We start from the raw sequence: 23,872 nt of genomic DNA on the forward strand, positions 1-23,872 counted from the left end.
GGCTCTTTTTTATTTTTAAAAAAATCCATTTAGAACCTTTGAGGGTATATTTTGAGAGGCTGGAAACACCCAGGTAAAACCTGGAAAAACCTGGAAAAATGAGCATCTTCCCTTTGTTTTCACTCCAGGCCTCTGGAAGCCCCAGCTCTAGTGATGTCTGAGAAGGATTTTGTGAGCAGAATCTGGAAGCTTCAGCCCAGCTGATTGATTGTGTTTAATTGCCTTTTGGTTTCATCAAGCCAGAGCCATAAATCTGCTCTGTGTCAAACGGAGGGAGTCGATTAATGGGGCAGTGGCTGTCTAGTCAGGTTACAAAGAAATCTCAATACAAATACAATTTTTTTTCCTTTTTTCACAAGAAATCTCAGTCTCAAATACAAAATGCGGGTGTTTGAGGATGTGTGGTTTTTAAACTACTGAGCCAAAAAGTCAAATGAAGGGCAAGCAAAGAGGAAAAAAACCTAAAACACCCCATTACTTTTAACTCACAATATTTTTTCAATATTTTTCAATTCTTCAATATTTTTCCTTTTTTACCATTTTACCATTTTTATCTTGTAACATTTTTATCTAGTAACATTTTTATTGACCCTCTCAGAACCCTGTCATGATTATGTCCATTATATGATTACTGATCATTTATATAGCATTAGTCTCCTGATTTAAAAACCTGCAAACAGTTTTTTTTATTTGCAGAATTTCTTGTACAGACCAAGTATGCATACACAATTAGAAATAAATATAGTATTTTTAGTAAAAAATATTACAGAAGGGCTACTTAACTCTACAGAACAAAACAACAGATTATGTTTCATTGACCAATTGATAAATAAATATTACAACTCCACTGACATGACTGAAGCCTTGGATTACATCAGCTGAAGAAGCCCCACCATTTGTTATAGCAGCTGTCAGGGAGCAAATCTTGGAAATTTCAAAGGAGTGAGAAAATACCAATTTGAAAAAATATATAGGAAAAAATTTATTACTTACAATTCTCAGCAGAAACCCAAATGTTTGCGGGGGGTTTCCTCAATTCTCTGACCTGAAAAATGCAAATACTTTTTAAAAAGAAACTTGGTGGAAATAACTGAAATAGACTCAAGAGAATTGGTTAGAATGGGGAGAATTTGTGGAAGAAAAAGCTTCAGCTTTGTCAATTCAAGCCAGGATTTCCCCAGGAGGTTCTGTGGTGATGGAAAACAATTCTCAAGTGCTTTTGGCACCCAGGATTTGGCACAAGAGCCTCGAAACCACGTCAGGAGATGAACCCCAATTTCCCCAGCAGTGTCACACCTGCTCTGTCCAGCCCTCTGGACACCCAAAGCCCCATTCCCATGGCAGAGCCCTCACTTACTGAATTTGGTATTCTGCAGGCCATTTGTGCATCTCTGGGCCATGAAATTTTAGGAATAAGAAGTCCTGCATGCTGCTGAGAAACCTAAAATAAATCATAGTTGTGCCAGGGTCTCATCTAGACAAAATATTGGACCTTGGTTACCTTCTCTCAGATGTCTTTAAAACAGTTTTGGGGGAGTATTGATTTTTTTTTTCTCCCTATAAATTGTGTTTCCCATTGGCTCCAGTGTAATGGGCCATGGATTTCCAGCAGGGACACCAGGGCTTCTTCTCCACCCTCTCAGACAATTCAGAGATACCCTAAAATAAATCATAGTTGTGCCAGGGAAACTCATCTTGACAAAATATTGGACCTTGGTTACCTTCTCTCAGATGTCTTTAAAACAGTTTTGGGGGAGTACTGTTTTGGTTTTTTTTTTTCTCACTATAAATTGTGTTTCCCATTGGTTCCAGTACAATGAGCCATGGGTTTCCAGCAGGGCTCCTGTTTGCTGGCTTCTTTCTCCACCCTCTCAGACAATTCAGAGATGCCTCAGCAGAAGAGATGAGCTGCTCCCCTGCACAGAGAATTATTAGCTCTCCCTGGAAATGAGGATTCTGAAAAAGCTTTCCCAGAAATTCACTATTTCAAGGAAAAGAACCTGGTCCCAGCACCCAGTGGAACTGGGACCAGGTCCCTCACAAACCATCCCAAAAACCATCCTGGCCTCACTCACAGCCTGTGGTTCCAGGGGACAAATGCTGAAAAATCAGGAAAAAAACCATGAAAACATTGGTTGATACTCTGAGCAATATGGAAATCTTTGCTCCTTCAAAGTGTATTCTTCAAGGAACCCTCATCTTCAGCCTGAACTGGAAATAAAACATTAAGCAAAATTATTTGTGGTAACTGGATGCCACTTAGAGCTAGTCTGCTCTGGTTTGACAAAATCTGAATACTCCATTTCCTACTTTGACATTTTATGCCATTGTCTACTATTAAATAGCTGCAACATAAAATGGCTTCATTTCCTTCTGAGTCTTTATCATTCTGATAAAGTCAAAATACTCTGTAGGGCACTCTTGCTCTAGAAAGCTTCTGACAAAACACTGCACAGGAATCCAATCCCAACATTTTTGGCCAGCTGTGATAATCACAAACAAGCCAGGACCTGACATTTAACATCCTTAATAGAGGGGGATATCTCTTGTTAAATGCATCACTAAATTGAATTTACTGAACAATACATCCCACTGACAGCCTCCACATGTGCCAGCACAGCTTTCCAGGGCTCTGCTGCAGATCTGGGTTACCTTTGGCCAACAGCACAGATTTGCAAAATCACAAAGTTTCAGCTGGAGAGGACCCTGGAGAGCATCTTGGCCAACCTTGTGTTGAAAGCAGGGCCTTGTATGAGGTTATCCACGGCCCTGGCAAGCCAAGTTCCTGAATATCTACGGCCAGGAAGATTCCACAGCTTCTCCAGGCAGCTCATCCCAGTGTCCAAGTGGTCCCAAAGTGAAGAAATTGCTCCCAAAATTCAGATAGAAGTACCCTGAAGCAACTGGTACCTCTTCCCCTTGTTCTCTCAGCACTGTCTCCACCTCCTCTCTCTTCTAGGAGCCCTAAAGAAAAGGTTAGCAGGTAAATCTAATAAAAGGGGATAAAAAAGAAGACTTGCTCCACAAAATCTGTTGCATTTAAGCTGTTTGTAACATTCAGGACTCGTGGCAACAAAAGCTCAGGGGTACAGACATTTTCACAGACAGTCTTCCCAAGAGCAAACTGTTGGAGGCACTTTATGCCTCATCCCAACAACCTTATTACATTTACTGTGGAAAAATCAATGAATTTTTTCTAATTATTAGATCAAATTATGCAAGTACAGAACTTCCTGATTATGGAATGGAGAGATGACCTTTCAAAAACAGGCGTTGGTTGGATTTTTTTCCCCTTTCTATGGCTGGGGAGATTTTTTATGAATAGCAACTATTTACCTCTTTTTTTTTTTTCCTCAAGTACGTTTGGCCACTTAAAAATTGCAAATAAAACTAAACATATTAAAGTTCCCAGGACTTGTCTTCTGACAATATTTTGCTTTTCCTAAACAGAGATATACTTAAAATTTCCTGCACTACAGAAAAATCTTTAAAACTCATCACTGGTATTAACCTTCTCCTGGTTTAATTTATCACTTTGAGATCATTGAGTCTTTCACTAAAATGATGCTCTCTAAACCTCAGGGTTCTGTGGTGCTTTCTTCTCAAGGGCTAGACATGAAAATTGCTGCACTGTGCACACACCTTTCCTTATCTTGCCTCCAGAAATGAAACAGTCAATTTATTTGTTTTTAGACAAGTTTGTAACTCACAGCACAGCTGAACTCTTTTGTAAAGGCAAAATGAACCAGATATTGGATGGTATAACATCAACAGAAAAAAGAACAAGCTGTATTCTTATCTGATGCATACAGCCTGTGCTATTGGGTATATTACAGCCAAAAATTGCAGCAAAAATTGTCTGATATATGACCCTGATATATCACCCCTGCTTCTTGCTAAATTACAGTAAAAGGTGGAAACCCTCCAAAATAGGCAGCATCAACTTGTTTATGGATTTGAGCTGTAACAAACCTCGCTTCCACATCATTTTCCCATATATTACACAGAGTTGATTCAAATCAATACCTAAAGGAGGGACAAAAACCAAGGAGATGCTGAAGGGAACTGATCACACCCCTCATTATCCACTTCAATGTAAATCCACTTCCTGACAAAATGCACTCTCCATCACTGCTCCCATCAATGGCAACCTTACTTTCAGATGAGAGCAATCCCAGATCCTCAAGCCTTCTCCTCGTGAACCATCCAAAGGCAGGATTTCCTCTTTGAACAAATTTCAGTGCCAGATTTTAATTTCTGGTGCCTGCTTTCCTCTTGCTACTCCACACACAGAGGATATTCTGCTTTTCCCCCCAAAACTGAGGCTTCTGTGCCCTGCCCTAGAGCCAGGGTTTCCACAGAAGGAAATCATTCAGCAGGCAGAGGAGAAGAAAGTCTTCAAATAGCAGGAAAGAACAAAAACTTAATCCAGGGACTACAGTATAAAATTAGGAAAACGGCATAACAAACTTCAGATAACATTTGTGGAACTGTGGAATACCTCCAAGCTGAAAATCTAACTCTGAGAACTAAAATTGAACATAGAAAAACCAAATCACCTGTTTAAAACAAAATCAGGGCAACAAATAAATTTACATTAATTAACAGCACCTTTCCACCACATTTCTGCACATTTTCATCTTGTTATTTTAAAAAGGTACCAAAGCAGAAGAGATGCACTTAAATCCATTTCAATACAAGCAGAGCAAGATTCAAGATGGTCTGAGAGCCTTTAAAAAAACTCTTGAAACCAGACATGTGTCATTACAACCACTGTGGTTTCTGTCACAGTAGCCACCACTGCTGCTGATTGGAACAGAGGTTGTGGGGAAAGGGAATTATGGTTTCCAGCGGAGTCAGTGGGAATCTTTCAAACAGATAATTCCTAATTGGAAACCACCAGTTTTTAGCAGGAATTTAAAAAAGAAGTTTCTTAGGGTTGGCATGGGGTTTTCAGTCAGAGCAGAAAGGAAGCAAAGAACATTTTGGTGTCTGGAAGTGGTGAAGGGCACATCCAACATCCCTCTCCAGGATAACCTGCAGCAAAATGTGACCATAAAGTTCTGCCTCAAGCACAGGCTGTTTTGGGGTGTCTTCCTTCTGCTTCCAAGTTTAAAAAAAAAAAGGAAAAAATACAACAGAAAACTTTTAAACTCTTGCCATGACACCAAACTTCTTCCCTCTTTCCATCTGTTATGATTTTTTAAAAAATCTCCCATGCAAATGGTCCTCCAGCCTCCCCTGAATGAACCAGAAACTTCACTAATTAAAGGATACAGCTTAAATAAAAAGAGAACATACTTTGGGTCTACATTATGAACACTTCAAGCCATTTTCCACCAAAGATGTACATATGTTTACTCAAATAACCCATGCTATTCATGAGTAGACTTTTAAAACACAGAGGCAAAAGCATTATTCCTGAAAGGATTGCTTTGTAATGTAGGATCTATGATAAGGTCCAAAGGAAGCTTTTCTGGACGTGTTCCATCGCTTGATGTTCAGGAAACCATTTTGTATGACACAAAGGATTAGGAAAAATAAGCTGCATGACATTTATTTTGTAATTTTAACATTAATATCTGTAGAAACATTTTATTGTCAGTACAAAAGTTAACAGATTTTAATACTTATTTTACCCAATTAAAAAATTATTAAAAAAAAAAAAAACCAAAACCAAAACAAACACACCACCACATTAAACAGTGAAATTTGCATTCATATTCCATGGCCATATCAAAGTGAATGTTCTGAAAGTAAAAATACAAGATTCTGTAAAAAAGATGCAAACAACAGTGATATTCTAGCAGAGGCCAGTGCTACACCTACTGTTATGGAATGGTTCAGAAGGAAATACTGGAGTCAGCATGAATTAATCCCCTAAAAAGATGCTGATATTCCTATGGCAAGCTGTCATTATAAACAACTTCTCTCTTTTTAACTTAAGTTACAATAGAGGGATAAAGGCAAAAGATCCAGGCCAAAAGGTCTGGAACCTATTATGCAACTGAGGCAAGAGAATTGTGGATAATTTGATGCATGTGCAACTCAGGGTAGAAGCTCAGCTCCTTTCAGAGCAGTCTGTTCTGCTGTGGTTATAGATCAATTCATGTCTCTCCTTACTTAAAGAACCTTCTTCAAAATGTCCTTTATTTTCTTTCTTTTTTTTTTTTTGGGAGTGGAACGACTCTGCTTTTTGGACCTTAAAGGAAAAAGACTTTCTTGTTAAAGGATTTGGTTGTGATAAGAATAATCATCTGACACTGCAGTTTTTAAACACAAATAAATCAAAAGTTTAATTTCCCCAAATTAGTTATATACTGTAAATATTTCTTTTCTTAAAGATCTGAAAACTAGTAAAGTTTGAGCAATATATCTACTAGTCCTCTGTGCTGCCTGCATAGAAATGCCATTTAAATTACAAAAACACAACAACCCTATAAACGATTAACTGTTTTGTACATTACCAATTAGTTAATAAATTAATGATATACCATTTTCCCTGAAAGCAAAGTATTTTCCACCTTTGGATGGTGAAAATTAAGAAATTCTGTGTAAGAACAGCATTTAGCAAATAGCTGTTAAAAAAGAGACTAATTTGCTAGGTGGATTGGGACATCCATTTTTTAAATCAATACAAAAAATAATTCATTGTAAATATATATAATATATATTTATACATATTTTTGAATATATTTACATACATCCAGCACCTATATACTGCATTTGTGCTCTGTAAGTGTGTGCCAACATATATTTTCTCCAAATATTACAAAATAAACAAGAAAGGCAGACCCATAGTTTGCCTCAAGTCCGACTGGTCCATTGTACAAACAAAGTCTGTTGCAGCTCACAGGAAGCCAGAAAATTGATAGCAATGGGTATCTAGACACAGCTCATAAACATTCTTCTTTCTTGGGAACATCTGAAAGCTGCAAGTGATGAGAATCTTTATGTAGGTTCCGACCGCTTTCCTCCAAATTTTTTTTTTTTCCCTTTTTTCGTCTCTCTCTCTTTTTTTTTTTTTTTTTTTCCGCATTTCCTATGTACAAGCAGAAACGTGAAGGTCCTGGAGGAAAGCTTTAGCTTTGCAGACGGCAGGTAGCTTTGATGTTCTCGCCTCTTTGCTCCTCCTTTCATGTTTTCACGCTCCCATTCATGTGCTGGTACTTGGGCAGACAAGGTTCGTAAGGCATCGGGTCGGGCGAGAACACCGAGTCGTCCCCCGAGGAACACGAGCTCCTCGTGTCGGGGTAGCTGGGGGAATACTGTTCCAGAGGCCCACTGAGGTCCAGGTACTCCTGTGGCAAGAGGAATAAAAGCGGTTTTTAGCCAGCGAAGAGAGCTGACAATAAAATGTCACCACGGCGCGGGTTTTGGGAGGGAGCGGTTTGGGAATGACGCTCGCTCGCTGTGAATCAGCTGCCTTCAAAACTGCCTGGTTGCCTAAATGCCTCATAAAACAAGGAGCTCGGCTAGGGGAAGAAAAAACAAGCCAATAACACGGTATTTTCTGAAGTCCAACATCACCAGCATTAGCTGTGTCAGTGGGAATAAACATGGCAACCACATCAAAAGAGGCCTTTTCACTCGCAATGATAAAAACGAAATTTCATCCTAAATAGAACCATTTTTCTTTAGCACATGGTAGTGATTTGGAGAGGGAAAGACGCTTCCAACTTTGTATGCCTTTGGTCACTTTGAATCTCTGTTTTATATTCTGTGATATTAAATTTGTGTTTCAACATGCAGTGGCATACGTGCAAAAAAGATCTGAAGGAAAAACAAAATCAAATTCACACGATTTGGGTTTTTGACACCACATATTTGTGTCTTGTGCGTCCCAGAGTAGCCATGACCAAAGCAGTCATTAAAAAAGGAAATATCATCTGCTGAATCCAAGTTTTGGGTTAAGGCTCTTTTGCTAGAAACAACAGTTTTGGCAAGAGAATAAAGTTATTTTTCCCCTTGAAATGTTCCTTCTCTTTCAACTTCTAAAGGCAGCTGTATTCATTTAAATGCAATCTCTTCATTTGCTAAACCACAAGTCATGATCGTACTGACGAGTCGAGTCTTCCACCTCAGTCAGTATTTTATGCTGCTGTGCTTAGGCTTGGGGTAATTTAGTCCTTTGGCTAACACTCCTTTTTTTAAGTCAGAGATTCAGTCATTACCATCTTCGAGTTTAAAAATGGTCACCATTTTAAAAGGAGGGTGTGGTATGTTTTAAAATGCTGGAAAATTTAATAGGGACCAAAAGGAGGGAGTTTGGATCTATTGATTACTGACTATGTGGCTGCCCAGGCTCTTGAAAACTCCACAAGGGCAACCCTGTTACATATTTATGGATTAGAAAATCAGCCCTATGTGAGCAGAAACAATCAGACATTTTCCAAATAGATAGAAGAAGAAAGGATCCCAGTCTTTGAAGAACCAGGGCTTTCCCAGGGGCTATCAGACACGGCTCATCATATCAGAAGACTTGATGTAACACAGATATGAATTCAGTATTGAAGACAGGGTCCTTATCCAGTGCCAATGGCCAGAGTCACACCGAGGGGCACAAGAACCAGCACCAGGTTGGTTTCTGGTGCTGACAAAGCACCACAGCCACCAGGCTGACTCCTGGTGACTTCTGCTCATGTGGGTCACCGAAACAGGAGAGTCTTTGGGGGAAAAAGCCCAACAAGAAAACACATTAAAAACCCAACGAGCAAAGATTCAACATGGAAAACAATGAGGTGTTACTATTTAAGCAGAAATCATTACTTGCACAAAAGCAGAAGAAATTATTGGCTGTCCCAGCAAAATGAGTTGTTGGGTAAACCAGACTGAGCCAGGGTTATTCTGGGGGGCAAGGGTGAGTGGGGAAAGCAGAAGTGAGCCTGGAGGACCTGCACTTCAGGAAGACCATGAAGTTTACACAGAATCAGAGATCTCCAAAGCTGTGGAGGAAAGTGGGACACGTTGGAGCTCTCCAGAGACACCGAGATGACGACAAGCGCTCGGGAACATGAAACGCGCTGCGAAGACAAGTGGAACGATTTGCTTTCTATGTCCAGGGTAAATAGGACAAAAGCAATATCTGATGTTGAAAGATTAGAGATTAGGAAAACAAAGCAACAGGCTGTCCAGAGGCGATGCCGAAATACAGCAGTGGAGATCTGTGAGGACAAGTTACATAAACATCTGTCAGGAATGACAAACGTATAGTGGGCCCTGCCATAGGCCCATCAGATGGACTGGATGTGTTCCTAAGCTTTTTCCAGACGTTTTTTCCTATGATTCTAGTCTAAAGTAATTTACATAACCCTAAAGGCCTTTTCAGGTTAACTTTGAGATCATTCCAGGTCTGTGAGCAGCACGGGGTTGGGAAGGCTCGACGGTTAAACGCACGCAAGAAAGAAAGCAATATCCTTTCCCAGGCTTGGAATTGCAGCCCAGAACCTCCCTCCTGAATCTGCAAACACGTATCCAGTCCAAGCCACCCAGCACTCTGCAGTGGCAGCCAGCCCACCTCCAACTGGTCTTGTGAAATCATGTATGAATTAGGCAGGAAAAGATGCAGGCAGTAATGGATGAGGTGAAAATGGTAACAGGACACAGGGCTATACATCCATGGCTCCAGAAAGAGAGCATATTCCTTCATATCTCACCCTGAAGGTGCCACTTTTTAGAGAAAGCCTTAAAAACAGAACTCAGATAAATTCACAGCTGCTACTGAAGCCAAAGAATCTTTTTCAACCAGATCTGGGCAAATGATCATAAAAAATGCCACCTCTTTATTCAGGTTCTCCTGTCATCTCCATTGTGAAAAGGCTTTCCCAAAGCTGCTCCACAATCCATTTTTTATTTCTCAAACAATTCAAAAAAATTAGAACATAATAATGTTGAGGAGCCACAGAGTGATTCAAATCTTTTTTTCTACAAAGAAGCAATAACAAATACCAAAATCTTGTTTTGAAATGGTCAAATCCAGTTGTTGCAACTTTCCTGTGTAACTGCTTTGTTCTGTTTTTGCTCCCATTAAGCATTTCATTTCTCAGAAATAATAGGAGTTTGTAGAATATTTCTGGGACACCAAGTATTGTCTCTCAAAAGAAATTTCCACCAAAAGAATCAACATTTCCATCACTTCCTCAAAGGTGCACGTGGTTCAGCGATAAGAGGACTGATTCCTGTGTGAATACCCTAATCAGTGTGTTCCTTGCTAAAACTAATAATATCTCACACCTCTGAAAGAAAGCTCTTCAAATAAAGCCTTCCTGCATTCACACAGCCCAACCTGCAGCAGGGCTAGGCAGGACCTTTGGATAATTGGATGGCTGTTTGCACATCCCCCGTGGGTCCTCATTCCCTCCACAGAGAGCTGTTGCAGTGAACCTAATTCACTCTCAGACACATCATCTGAAATCTGCCACTGACGGCTTCTCCTCTCCTGACCTACATAGCAAGGCTGGGAATCAAAGTGAGCCAGCAAATGAGAGCCACCAGGAACTCCACACGCCCCCCTGACGTGCTGAAACACAAACACTGCCCCTCAACCTGCCACGTGCCATCCCTCGACACCAAAATCATCCAGGCATGCAGCGAGAAACAAACAAAAACTCCTCAAAGATGTGTTTCTGTTGAGTTACATAATCCCAGGCATAATGGCAGGAGAGCCAGGATTTCATAGGATACATAGCTTAGCTGCGTGTAACCTCAGAGGACAATGACAAACAGAATAAGGAGTGAACTTGAGCAGGATTTCACAATGGAATAAATTCCATCTGTCCCCTGAACAATTTTTCCTGATCAGCAGCTTGTGGTGGGGAGACACTTTACCTACCTCATTAGTTGTGAGAGTGAGGATCCGATCCAAGTCCTCCACCAACTGTTTGAAAGTGGGTCTGTGAGAAGGCACAGCATGCCAGCAATCTCTCATCATCATATAGCTGGAAGAAACACACATTTGCCTGGCTTAATTAAAATCACACATCCTCCTCACAAACCTTTCCATGCACAGTCAGGGCTGCCCTTCACAAGGAAAGCAGTGAGCACACACAGCTCTGCTCAATGGAACACTGAAAATCTCCAAACCTGGACAACACTCCTTGCCTCACAGGGGCTTCCTACTCCTGCCTCTCCCTTGCTCAGTGTCTAAATTACCTTTTTGTGGGCCCAATTCTGTGGCCCAGCAACTTCAAAGGTACTAAATTACGATATTTTTTACATGTCAGGGATTGCAGTTTTTGTGAAGAAATTAAAATGCAAAAAAAGTTAAATATAGTTAAGGTCTGCATTGGAATACCTGAAATCACACTCCCCACACCATCAGGAGATAATGCTGTGTTAACACAGGAGTTCCCAGATGTATTTTGTTCTGTATAAAAGCAGCCTAAAGTACCCCACCTTTGATTAGTGGTATATGCAACATTTATGAATTTCCACGTTGGTAACACTAAAATCAAACATATATGGGCATAAAAACACTGACAGAGACTGGCTTGCAGATGATTTCTTCTTTCTGCAATAGGATCACAGCAGGGTGCGCAAAGAAGTAGCCTCTGCCAAACATTCCCTGAAACCCTTCCCATACCTTTCCCTTACCCATCTATACCCTCACAAACATCCTGAATTTTAGACTCAAGCAGTTCTGAAAGTGATTTTTCTGGGGGTGGCACTGAACACATGAACTGAGCACAGCTGTGCCCCTCAGCCCTGGCACAGCAAAATCAGAGTCCTTACAGCTCGTTGGTGCAGTTGGCAGGTTTGTCCATCCGGTGCCCTTCTTTAAGCAGCTTAAAAAGTTCCTCCACTGGGATTCCTGGGTAGGGTGACCCTCCTAAGGTGAAGATCTCCCACATTAACACACCAAATGACCAACTGCAAATCAAAGAGAAAACTGCATTAGTAGACCTGCCTGGAAACAGAGAATCCCATCCCTCCTAGAGGTGTTTAAACCAGATCTGCCTGCCCAGAGCAGGACAGGGGTCTGGGAAGTGCATCAGAGGGAAGGACAGCATTTAGGATGGGGACTGACCCCAGCATGTTCCCAAATCCCCTCTTTTCCTCTGGTGTGCTCTGAGCACTGCCCAGCACTGCATCTTCACAGCTTAATGACTTACAGAGCCCTCCCAGCCCAGCTGGGGTGCAATTATGTGGCAGGATATTTTGGAAAAAGCAGACTGTTCAAAACAAAAATATTTTGCGTCACCCTGCCTTTCTTTTATTTTTTTTTTCTCTCTTTTGTTGCTAACTTCTGCTAGGAAATGAAGTGGGATAATTTTTAAGCCAGTTTTCCTGCCTCATCCTGCCTGGCTGGCAAGCTGGGGCTGTGTGGCAGGCAGCTCTGCCAGGTGAGCACCAGCACAGAGCCTGCCCAGCTCCTCTGCAGCTCCCCCAGCTCTGTAGTTTAGTAAACTGTTTGCACAAACTTACAATAATATTATCTTTAGCCATCTTCAAAGCCACCATGGGGCCAAGAGTCTCCAAGGCCCAGCACTGAAATCCTCGTGTTCCCTGGCTGCTGAGGAGCTCAGGCTGACTCTCAGTCCCCAGCCAGTGAAGTGGTTTACTCCACGTTCACTTAAATATTTTGCCAAGATGTTATTTTAAAACACAGTTTGATCCACCCTTAACCTGTGTATATAGTTTCCTTTGTAAATGATGTGGAGATTGCAGGAAACGCCTCAGCAAATGATTTTCTTAAGGAGAGAGCAGCTTGGAAACTGCTCCAGGTTAAAGAAAGAGGAGATACTTCTTATTTTCTCCATCCTGCCTTTTTCCTTTTTAACCCTGCACTGACTTGCATAACCTTTTGCTCCTCTGCTGGGAAGCATCCAGCCCTTTACAGTTAACAGCTTTTCTTGGAGAAATAAAAAACAGAATCTTCATCTGTATTGCATAAGAAATAAATGTCTACTTCAAGCACATAGAACTGTAATAGGAAGCAGAATAAACCCTGAGCAGTTGCATCAGCCAGTGGCTCTGTGCACACATTAAAAGAGTTTTGAAGTGTCAGAGTCCAATGATTTCCTATTACATGTGAAGTACTGCTGGGAAGCAACTCCACTTCTGAAAATCAGAGAAAACTTTTCCAGCGTACCCAGCCTACGTTTTATTGCACTGAATTTCAGCACAGATTTTTATAAGAAGTTTTCAGGAACTTTTTTTTGTCATTCTTTTCTCTCTCTCCTTTTATTTTTTTTAAACCTGAAGGAAATCCAGAGCATGTCAAAAGGCAAGCAAATTAGATAGACTCTTTGTAGCTGCACATCCGTAAATAAGTTCAAGGGGGGAAACTTCCGCAGTGACAGAAGGAGGTTAGCATTTTCCACCTTTCATGTGCTTTGAAGCTGGGCAGATTAGTAACAGAGCACTGGTTAGCAGTCTACCATAAAATCCTCACTTTCTAAGGGCAAGTCCTGTTCCATCTATTAATATGTGAAACAGAATGAAAAGTCTTAAAGGTAAAGGACAACAGCAAAATATACATGAAATATCCCAAATTTTAACAAACTCAAAGCAAAACAAGCCTCCCTTCCCATGCCCAAAACCCCAATGAAATTAGGCCACTTACACATCACTTTGATGTGTGTAAACTCTGTCAAACAGAGCTTCTGGAGCCATCCACTTTACTGGAAGCCGTCCCTGTAAGTTTGGAGAGGAAGAGGAATTAAAATGGCAGCAATTGGCAGGATGATTTCTCTAAGAGCTGTCTGCTAAAGCAACCAGCACATAATTTACCTTGAACATTTTCAGTGAGAGAACACTAAGATGGGCTAAAGTACAGGGACTGTAATAAAAATGGATACAAGCACTGAAGATAAAATTAAAAGCAATGAGTTCCCAAAGATTTTCCAGACTGCTTGCTATGAGAATGGTAGGATAAGTAGATCAAAATCAATAGTATCATTCTGCTATGGCTCTTTAAAGACAAAAACCCCCTCAATTAATAAACTTCTGAAAAACAAGCCTGCCTGCAAAAATAAATTGATTACTAAATCCAAGAATTTTGTTTTCCTGACCCAAAGCTCACAGTCAGAGCTGCCTGTTGCTTTGCACACACAGAGCTGGGAACTCCACTGGGTCTGAAATGGAGAAGCTTCAATCCCCTCCAATGCTGCTGTATATGGTGGTTCTGGCTTTTGGAAGTAGGCAGATGTTACCATTAAAATGCCACTAATCACTTAGTGATTTTCATAAATAAGCCACTTAACATGATTGTTAATACGAAGCCCTATTTATACAAATAAAATCTGTAGAACTCAATGAGTTCTGCAGAGTTCCCATCACATCCCAAGTGCAGCTCAGCAGGACCTTCAGAGATCCCCTGAGGGGGTGTCAGGAGCTCAAACCAGGTATCACTGCTACATCCCAAATGTTTTATCTTCCTGATTTGGTACAGGCTAAGCAGCAAAACAGTGACAGTGTGGGGAGTAAAATCAATTTTCTCTATCTCTAGCCCCACTTTGAGATCACCATCAGAACCTGTCCCTGACAAGCTTAGTACAGGCACAGGCTGAAGGCTGAATGTGACATCACCACAAGTAAACAGGATTTTTATTGTGGCTGTTGCTGGCATTGTTTGTATTGCAAGATCCTAGGCTGGGTGCTAAACCAGCTGGGATCAGCAGGAATATTTCCAATTATTACAACTGACTGGAGTCAGGGACACAATAAAAAAAAAAAAGTTATTGTATTTCAGCATTTCTAATCCTCCAATATGCAGCCTCTTTGCTTATCTTTTTAACTAACTGTCCCTGTAAGAGGAGACAGAAATGCTCATGTCCTTGATCCCTGCTTTTTTGTCTGGGATGAAAACTGAGTCTGCTGTACAAGGAGCCCATTAACTTTACAACCATAGTTCTGAAATGAATCACTGAAAGAAACACTTGTTTCCAGAGATTAGAAAACCATCCACTTACATTAGTAGTCTTTTTATAATAATCTATATTGTTGATGTCTCTGGCTAAACCAAAGTCTGCAATTTTCATTACATTGTTTTCCGTTACCAAAACATTTCTTGCGGCCAAGTCTCGATGGATGCACTGCAAACAAAAAAGGAGAAAAAAACAGCCCACTGAAATAAACTGCAGCAAAAGTGGAAGAGCTTCAACACCACAACTAAATCTCCTTTATAGATTTTAACCTAAAGGACCAGGTGGGAAAGCCACACATTCACTACAAGCCTGTGAAATATGATTTTTCTTAATTATTGCAATCTATACCCTCAGCTGCTGTTTCCATGGCCCCAGAAGTGTCTTAGAAAGTCCTGATCCTGCTTAAATCTTATATTTTTGCTGAGGTTAAAAGCTGTGTGATGACCCAGGTTTTGCCAAGCATTTGGTGATGTACTCTCCTTTACATGTGCCCAGGTACAAATATAGCAGTTTTATCTGAAATAATGTTAATGAACATTTTTATTGTGTGGCTTCTCTTAAATTATATCATCTCACTAGAGATAAAAGCTGGCCTCCAGTCTGAATCAGTGTAACTGTTTTTAATAGTAAAGATATTAATATAATTGTCAGTTGGATGTCTAGGGTGTGTTTAATTATTTCGACCTCAAGATTATAAAAATGCAATTATGAAAAGGAAAATTAAAAAAAACCAAAACAATCAGGGTTTGACTGTTTGTTTTTAAGATAGTTTTGGTACTGAAACTAAACCTATTACCTCCTGGGAGATGTTCCCTTCACATCAGCATTATCCTGGCACTGAGGGGACTCTGTGACTGCTCTGGGTATTATTTCTGTGTTCAAGTAGCTTTATTAGGGTTGATACAAGGTGGCAGTGAGGGCATGGTAAGAAACACTGCACTTTGAATCCCAGCAGGATATTTTATTTATTTCCAACTTTAATATATTGTTTCCCTCCTCAGTTTTGGATAACTTTTGACATTGCATGTTTAATTTCAGTATGTGCATAGACACACTACAAAAAGCAACATAACAACCAGTTTGTTTCTTGCTCTTTAACTTGCCCCAGCAAACTGCTGAGATCTCTCATCCCACATGGGTAAAATGAAGTTCCTGCTCCACACTGGGTCAGCCATGGGGAAGTGCCAGGAAAAACCTGCTCCAGCAATGCCTTCAGGAGCACAGGACCAGCCAAGAGTGCACGATTTCAGCATCCCACCAGTCCTCTAACTCTGCATCAGCCATGCTGTGGTGGCAGAAACAACATGGGCCAAGCTTCCCACTTTTAAAATCATCCATCCAACCTTGGAAATGGATACTGGTTCTAAGTACAACTGCCTGCAAGGCAAAAACTTCTTGTGAGGCAAAGGGTAGGTGAACAAACATCACCTTCACAATTTTCTTTACTGAAGTCTCAGTGAGTCCCTTTATTGGGCTGAAATAACAAGAACCCTGCCCTTCTCACAGGTCATGCATGATGGCAATACCATGAGAAGAGCAGCTCTCTTATTATTCCAGCTCAGAAAATGGATCCCTAAGGGGAGAGGAAGGGTGAAATACAAACAGAAGTGGTGGGATATCTGGAGCACAGGAATGCACAGCGCTGCTCTGTGCTGCCCCTGCTCTCCCTGTGCCTTGGGCAATGCCTCTCCATCTGCCCAGCTCAGCACAGCACCAACCAAGAGCTTTTGCAAACAGAAAAGGCTGCACTGGCTCCCGGGAGTGTCCTACAGCAGCACTTGAGAGCTCCTCAGGAGGACACTTGCTCTCAGGATGGCTGATGAAAAGATTTATGTTTTCCTTTCACATCAGCTCTGTTTTCTTGGGAGCTGGCTCACTGCCAGGCAGGAGCTGCAATAATTTCAGAGAGAGATATCCTGAGGTGTGTCACCTAATCAATAGCCCTGCTTTACTGCATTAGAAGAGCCGTGCCTTGCTGTCACGCACGTCACCCTGCTGAGCTAAGATTTACTGTTTCAAAACAAAAAGAATAAAAGCAAAATTAAACCTGGATTCCCTCTCTTCTCCAACCTCTACAAGTGCAGAAAAAACAATAACAAAATCATGACTCCACACAACAGGAATGGAGGGTTACACTCAGCCCTGGTCTTTGGTTAAAAACAGCTCCATACTTGGGAGTGGACATGACTGGAAATCTGGATAAATCCCACTAACCACCCCACACCCTGCAGGAAGTACTTATCATTGCTATCTGCTGCTCTGGTTTAGCCTTTGGGTCCAAACATCACCCAGGGTATCCAGGATGGCTCGTCCACTAAGCCACAGTATGTTTACAGAGTTAGTTATACACGGCAATTTAAGGTTTTATAACTATGATTTAATCAAAATGCTGGTTAAAAAGAAATGTTTGAAGACACGTTTTAGAAATAAGTGTCTGGGGACACGACAAGATAAATAAATTCTTTCAACCAGCTCACTTTCCTGAAACATCAGTTTACAGTAAAGTGTATTATTCAAGTGACTAATACCCTCCACTTATTTTTGCCTCTTCTGCCCACTCTTTTTGCCCTGCTGACTTGGGTCTTTTCAACCCTGCCTGTTGTTATTCTGTACAGCCACTGAAATAATTTGTTTTACACCACGATGTGAAAGGATTTGGTTGGTTTGACTGGAAACAGGAGGCAAACAGAGGCTGCTGCTCATGGGTGGAGTGATGTGAGTTGTGTAACCAAGTGACCACCTGTGCTCCTGCATTCAAACTGCAGATACGTGCACAGCATTTACTTTAAATGATCCACTCCAGGCCTCATTTCAGCAATACTGCTAAACAAAGATGAAAAACCTTTTAAGTGCATGAATTTTCCCACTGATCTGCAGGCCTGTGGGTTACACAACCTCCTTGAGGCAGCTCCTCCTCCCCAGCAAACTCCCGGACGCGAACGAGACGAGCGCAAAAATCAAACTGAGATAAAAAGCTCTGTGTTTGCTGATTTCCACCTACTTTTTGGGAAGCCAGGTACTCCATGCCTCGTGCCAGCTGGTAGGTGCAGGACACCAGGTCCTTGAATGTCATCTGCTCCTCGGGCACCCTGTTGATGTCGAAGGAGTACTCCATGCCGGGCGGGCGGCGCGCTCGCAGGTACTCCCGCAGGTTCCCCTTGGAGGCATATTCCACTATCACATACAAAGGACCTGGGCAAGAAAAGAACCGTGGCAAAAGCAGGATCAGGCACCAGGGTAAAGTGTTTTTTATGTAAAAAAAGCTTTTAGTGCACTATTATTACTTAAATGAATCAATGAAATGGGAAAATGGCAAGCACCGCCTTAAAAAATAGGAATAAAAGGTTTGGATACGGAGAAGTGATTGCCCAAAGCTCCACAGCAGGAGTGGCAGAGCCACAATTAATGCCTTAAAGTCCCTTAACCCTGCCCCAGTGCCTGTTCCTTTCAGAGTTCGCCATGTACTGAAAAACAAATATTTTCAATCACAAAATAACCTGAGATCTCTAACAAAGTGAAAGCACGTCTTAATTTTTTTTTAAGTCCCAGAGCATTATGCCATTCTGCATCACTTTATGTAGCATAATTAGCTTTTCCAGGAGTGAAAGTACTCATTTCAAATTTGTGGGGTGCAAGTTCTCCTAAAGCAGGGCTGACAATTCAGAACAGCAGACTTGGGTAAAGGCCCTGGAAAAGGTCATTTGTTCCTTACAGCAAGGGATTAGAGAGTTTTCATATGATACAGGACCCTTTCTCATATTAAGGCTGCAACTATAATGAGAAACAGAAGTTAAAATATTGCTGTTAAGCTAAAGAAATACCTAAAAATCCTATCACGGCATGACTGCTTCCTTAAAACCTCTTGAAAAATTATGATTAATGAGACTTTCAGAGACCTGTTGGAAAGTCTTGGTTTACTTTTTCTTTTCTCTACTCACCATCCTGGGTACAGGCTCCAAGAAGATTGATGATATTTTTATGCTTCCCAATCATTTTCATCATCTCCATCTCTGACACCAGGTCAGACAGGTCTTTTTCTGTGGCATCATCTGCAGAAGATACAGGTTCAGTTCATAAATTTTAGTGTGCCAGCCTCAGCTTCAGTAAGGCCCATCAGCTGGTGTAAAATATGTGTGGCTCAAAACACAAAATATGGGATTTGTTTTCCAGTTTACACTGCACATCATATATTATGGCCAAAAAATAATCTCAGCCTCTTTGGTGGACTCTTCAGTGTTATTATGTAAAGTGGCAGCACAGCAAGATCAGAGATAAAAAAGCACAGCAAGACCAGACATAAAAAAGCTGTCCTTAGCTATCAAACCTCCAATAACACTGCCTTTCCTGAAAACTACCCTTACAATTAAATTCAAAATCAATTGTTACCAACCACCTGGACTGAATGGGCTCAGATCTACACAAGGACAGCCTCTGACATGAAATAAACTGAAAGCAGAGAGACCCACACGATGCTAATACATCTCCTGGCTCCCAAATAGTCAGTGCCCAAGATAAACAGGCTGTCAAGGGTGCAGATTTACACCCCAGACTGCTGAAGGCTGAGGTCAGCTATGTGCTCTTTGACCCACCCCGCAACGATGACAGAGTTCAGATGCCACAAAAGAAAATTCTCTGGCTAAGAGCCGCCACACTGCCCGTTCTGATCCCTTATCACCCAATTTTCTTACCTTTCAACATCTTCACTGCCACGGTCACTGCTTCTTTTGGCCTGTCTTTGTCAATCCCCACTGCCTCAGCCATGACCACTTGGCCAAAGCAACCTTCTCCCAAGGGCTTGCCCAGCGTCAGCCTGGAGGTGCAAACAGCAGATTAACACACAGCATCTGCTGCAGGGGTGCAGCCAGTGAAATTCCAGGGCTAAATATAAAAACCTTTCAACTAAAAAACCTTTCAGCAACTTGCTGCAGCGCGAGGGAGGGGTTTATCATATGGAAGCAATAAGGGCTGGGTGCGCGTCGGTTTCCGCGCGCGCTGGGGGGTGTTTGCTTAGGGGTGGTGGAGTGAGCAGCTCAGAAAGGCACAGCAGTCACCAAACCCAGATTTTGAGAGCTTTTTGAGCTCTCCTCAAGGCTGCACTTGATGGCTTGTGTGGAGGGGCAGAGCTTTGGAAGAGCACAAGAGAGTGGCTGGAATTGGGGAGCAGCCAGCAGCAGGCCTGCATCTCCTGTCACTGTGACAGGGCTGCTCATCTCTGTGTCCACACTGACTGCAGGGAGGTGGGAGTCAGGTTTCAGCCACCAGAGGGTCCAGCACAGTGGCTCTTTCTTGGCTGCAGGCTCTTTGCAGCCATAAAAGTCTTGGCTGAGGGGACCAGAAGGTGCCTCCTGCCTGCAGAGCCCAGGCCCTGCTCAGAGAGGGGAGGCTGAGATTGGGAAAAACAAACTCGGTTGTGATCACAGCACTAACATCAAACCCTCCTAAAAGGAGCAGTCACTAAGTGGGCTGTGCAGAATGCATTTTTTGGAGCATATTCCTGGTAGCAAAACCTGCTTAGATCTAACAGGCAGACATAGGGATGTCGATCTCAGCTTCATGAGGAGAAAGAGATGAAATAAAAAAGAAACTTGAAAGCCTATGGGCAAAATCTTTTTTATTCCAGCCTGAGTGCTTAAGGGCTAGAGCCAGGCTCCTTTACTTGCAGAGAATACCTTGTGACATCCAGCAGCAGGAACCAGGGAGGATGCTCAGTGAGTGTGATGCTGATAATATTATCCAACATAGAGGCCAGATTCAAGCATTTTTGTAAACAAATTCTTAAGGACTTGACTTTCCATGGTCAACAGGATGATTTCACAGATATCACAGATGTTGGGACTCAGTCTTAAAAGTCTGGACACCTGTCTTCCACCATGAAGTACAGGGAGAGGCTGTCATGCCATCAGCAGCAAAGTTGGATGAGGGATAAGTGATTTGAAACCCTGCTTATCTGCTTGGGCAGGGGACAGAAGTGAGGTGGCTCCTGCCAAGAGCAGCCAGCTCACTTTATCACATGAGGGCTCTGGCTTGGTGAGAATTCCTCGAGCTGTTTTGGGCTGGTTTCTAAAGCAAATGCAAGTTTTAAAAAGGTGCAAAGACTGAAGGGCAGCATATGCTATGCTGAGGTCACCCTGCCTTTTCTCCAGAGCTAAAAACTAAATTTAGGGTCTTGGCAGAGAACAAACATTTGCATTGGAAACTGGTTAATTTATGTGCTATTGCCCTGCTAGGACCAAAGTTACAAACCCCTCATTGTGTGCCTGCTGCCCCCCAGCCTAATAAACTGCCTCTAAATAGCCTCCTTTCATTGCAAATCTGCTCCCCCTACATTTGTGCTCAGCACTGGGTTTAAATGTTTAGCAACTCTAAAATTTTCCGCATTTAGTGGATCCCCCCAGGGCAGGGGCTGACAGGAGCACATATACAGACCCCCACTGTTGACCAGAGTGCTGCAGGTGGCAATTACAGCCTTTAACTCTTGTTTGCAGCTAAACCAATCAAATAATTTCCAGAAGAGTTATCAGAACGCTCAAAATTACAGTTTGTCTATTCAAAAGTTACAACTCTGAACTTCCAGAGAGCTGTCCATGATAAAAGGTGTTATTTTCTCAAAGTACCCTAAAGACTTCTTAAAGCTGGTACTAATTCTGATAAATAATGTTCATAAAGGTTCTACACCTTTGTTAACATTATCTCTCCTTTGCATGTTTTTTTTCTATATTTAGCAATACGATTACAGTTTTAATTAGATTATCCAAAAGCTCATTTTGCATATTAGTCAACAGACTTTGAAGAAAATATTATGCAGCCATGTGAATTTGAATATATCAAAATTAAGCATGCTCTGCTTGAAACCCAGCACTTTTAAGCCACAGAAATTGCACATCCATGCACTCAATGTGCAAAATGTTCCCCTAAATTAAAAATAATCATCTCTTAATACATATCAATACAAACTCAACACCAAATCCTACCCAGAGATATGACAGAAAGAAAAGATTGTACAATAGTATAATTTAGACTTTATCTCATACATATTATATTAGCTGTTTTTTTTTTAATATTAGCCAATTGAATAGTTGACTAAGAAACACGGTTTAGTGTTCAGAGGTACTGCTTGGGGAAATCACCATTGCCTTTCAACAGTGCTTGCATGTGGATATTTTTCCCAGTCTAGATCACACTGAGTTTTCCTAACTCACTTCATTTCAGCAGAGCATCTGAAAGCCTGCAATAAATCTGAAAATATAACTGGGGCTGCAGGCAGAAGAAATTTCATTTCTATTTCACCCAACTGATCTCAGACAATTGAACTGAATCTTGATCTTCAGAGCAGCTTCAGGTAACTGAGATTTTTCTTTAAACCAGAGGAACCCTGGGAAGTGATGCTTCCCCCTGCCACGTGTTTGGAGTTACTCAGACACACAGGAGTGGTGTCAGGGGAAGCAATGCACTTACTTATCTCTGGGGAACTCCCACTTTGGGTCTTCTGGCAGCTCATACTCCGAGACTCCAGCCAGCATGGGGGCATCAGCAGTGGAGGAGAGGCGGGTGGTGATCCTCACCAGGGGCGTGTTGGAGTTCATGGAGGAGCTCGAGTCGGCCGACACCTGTGGTTGCAATGCAAGATGCAACAAGGAAAAAAAAAAAGATGGAGATGTAATCTTGGCCCAAAAGCTGAGAAACACCAGCACCTGGCACCAAGCCAGCTCAGAACCCTGGTGTTAGGAAGTGGCTGAATCAACGGTCTTGGTTCTAGTGCTCTGTTCTCACATTTAGCCTCCTCTGTATGCACAATACTGGCTCTAATGGCTGCCAGTGCTGTCAGTCTGTCCCATAAATCAAAAACCACATAAGTTTTAAATTTATTCCCTCAGAAGGCATTTTTGCTTATCATATTAATTTTTTTTAAAATAAACTGGCAGTATTTACATCACTACCCTCAAATATCCAAGTGGGCGGCTTATACCATGAGCAGAGGTGGCCGATAAGTTCTCTTTTTCCACTCCTAGTTGTCCATGTCACCACGTCTTTTCCCAAATCAGCACACCCAGGTGGGGCTCCATCTCTTCTCCCAAGGAAAAGCAACAGCACAAGAGTAAATGGCCTCCAGGGGAAGTTTGGATTGGATGTTAGGAACACCTCCTTCAATGGATGGACTGTCAGGCTGCCCAGGGCAGTGGTGGAGTCACCAACCTCAGAGGGATTTGAAATATGAGCAGATGTGGCACGTGGGACACTGTTTAGTGGTGGTCTTGGCAGGGTTAACATTTGGACTCAACGATCTTGAAGGTCTTTTCCAGCCTATATGATTCTACTACTTTCTATTTTCCAAGTACTCAATACTGAAAGCATCAAAGAGCTATCACAACACTTCAGTTTTCAATTAACTACATTCTTAGCCAAAGACTCTACAGGAAATGTGGGGAAGAGGTCCTAAAAATAACTCAGTTTTGAACCTCTGGAGTGTGATTTCTCATCAGCTCCAATATCATCCTTAGAGTACCAAAGGTACTTATTGATAAACATTCTGAAAAAAGAGGCTGCTGCTCCATCCATGCAATTTGTTTTGTTGTGAATCTTCTGTAAGACTCTTTCTTCAAGCCTGCAAGCAGCAGCCTGACATGTGCTGCCCTCAGAGCTTCTAGTGAATACTAACACAAAATAGAAATGCTTGTATTGCAACTCTTCCCCTCCTGAGAGTGAATCCTCCTTCTCTCCCCATGCCAAAATCGCATCTTGGCCAAGCCCAAATTCGGCAGCCAGGCTGGGATGAAGATGTCACAAAGCCATCACTGGCACCCATCCTCACACCAGGCAGCAGCAGGTTCTTCTCTTGGACCCAGCGGGGAGCCTGGAGCACCAGAGCACCCACACCCTCATCACCTGGATGAGGATCAGCTTTGCCACCAGGTTTGCTCATGTAAAATGTCACCAGGTCACAGCTTTGTTCCACAAAATTAGATTTAAAAAGGCATCTTTCTAAAACCAGAGGTTAAGAGTGGAAA

The 23,872-nt window shown here is 41.9% G+C and overlaps 1 protein-coding gene across 9 annotated transcripts in view; it reads right to left on the reverse strand.

Moving 5' to 3' along the window:
* Positions 1-6,133: 6,133 nt before the first annotated feature.
* FGFR2 (fibroblast growth factor receptor 2) overlaps positions 6,134-23,872 on the reverse strand; it is a 79,704-nt gene continuing 61,965 nt past the window's right edge. For 5 of the 9 annotated variants that reach the window (XM_074545324.1, XM_074545327.1, XM_074545325.1 and 2 more), the window contains 9 exons: positions 22,323-22,473; positions 19,556-19,677; positions 18,806-18,916; positions 17,869-18,059; positions 14,913-15,035; positions 13,565-13,635; positions 11,731-11,868; positions 10,832-10,937; positions 6,134-7,301 (listed from right to left, as the gene is read on the reverse strand). In XM_074545324.1, coding sequence (XP_074401425.1) covers positions 7,137-7,301; positions 10,832-10,937; positions 11,731-11,868; positions 13,565-13,635; positions 14,913-15,035; positions 17,869-18,059; positions 18,806-18,916; positions 19,556-19,677; positions 22,323-22,473 — 1,178 coding nt within the window. In that variant the 3' untranslated portion in view covers positions 6,134-7,136. Of the gene's footprint in view, positions 7,302-10,831; positions 10,938-11,730; positions 11,869-13,564; positions 13,636-14,912; positions 15,036-17,868; positions 18,060-18,805; positions 18,917-19,555; positions 19,678-22,322; positions 22,475-23,872 lie in introns of all 9 variants that reach the window. The other 4 variants (XM_074545328.1, XM_074545326.1, XM_005489853.4 and 1 more) reach the window with 1 other exon arrangement.

This window comes from Zonotrichia albicollis, chromosome 7 (genome assembly GCF_047830755.1).
Source record: "Zonotrichia albicollis isolate bZonAlb1 chromosome 7, bZonAlb1.hap1, whole genome shotgun sequence".
Lineage (NCBI taxonomy): Eukaryota > Metazoa > Chordata > Aves > Passeriformes > Passerellidae > Zonotrichia > Zonotrichia albicollis.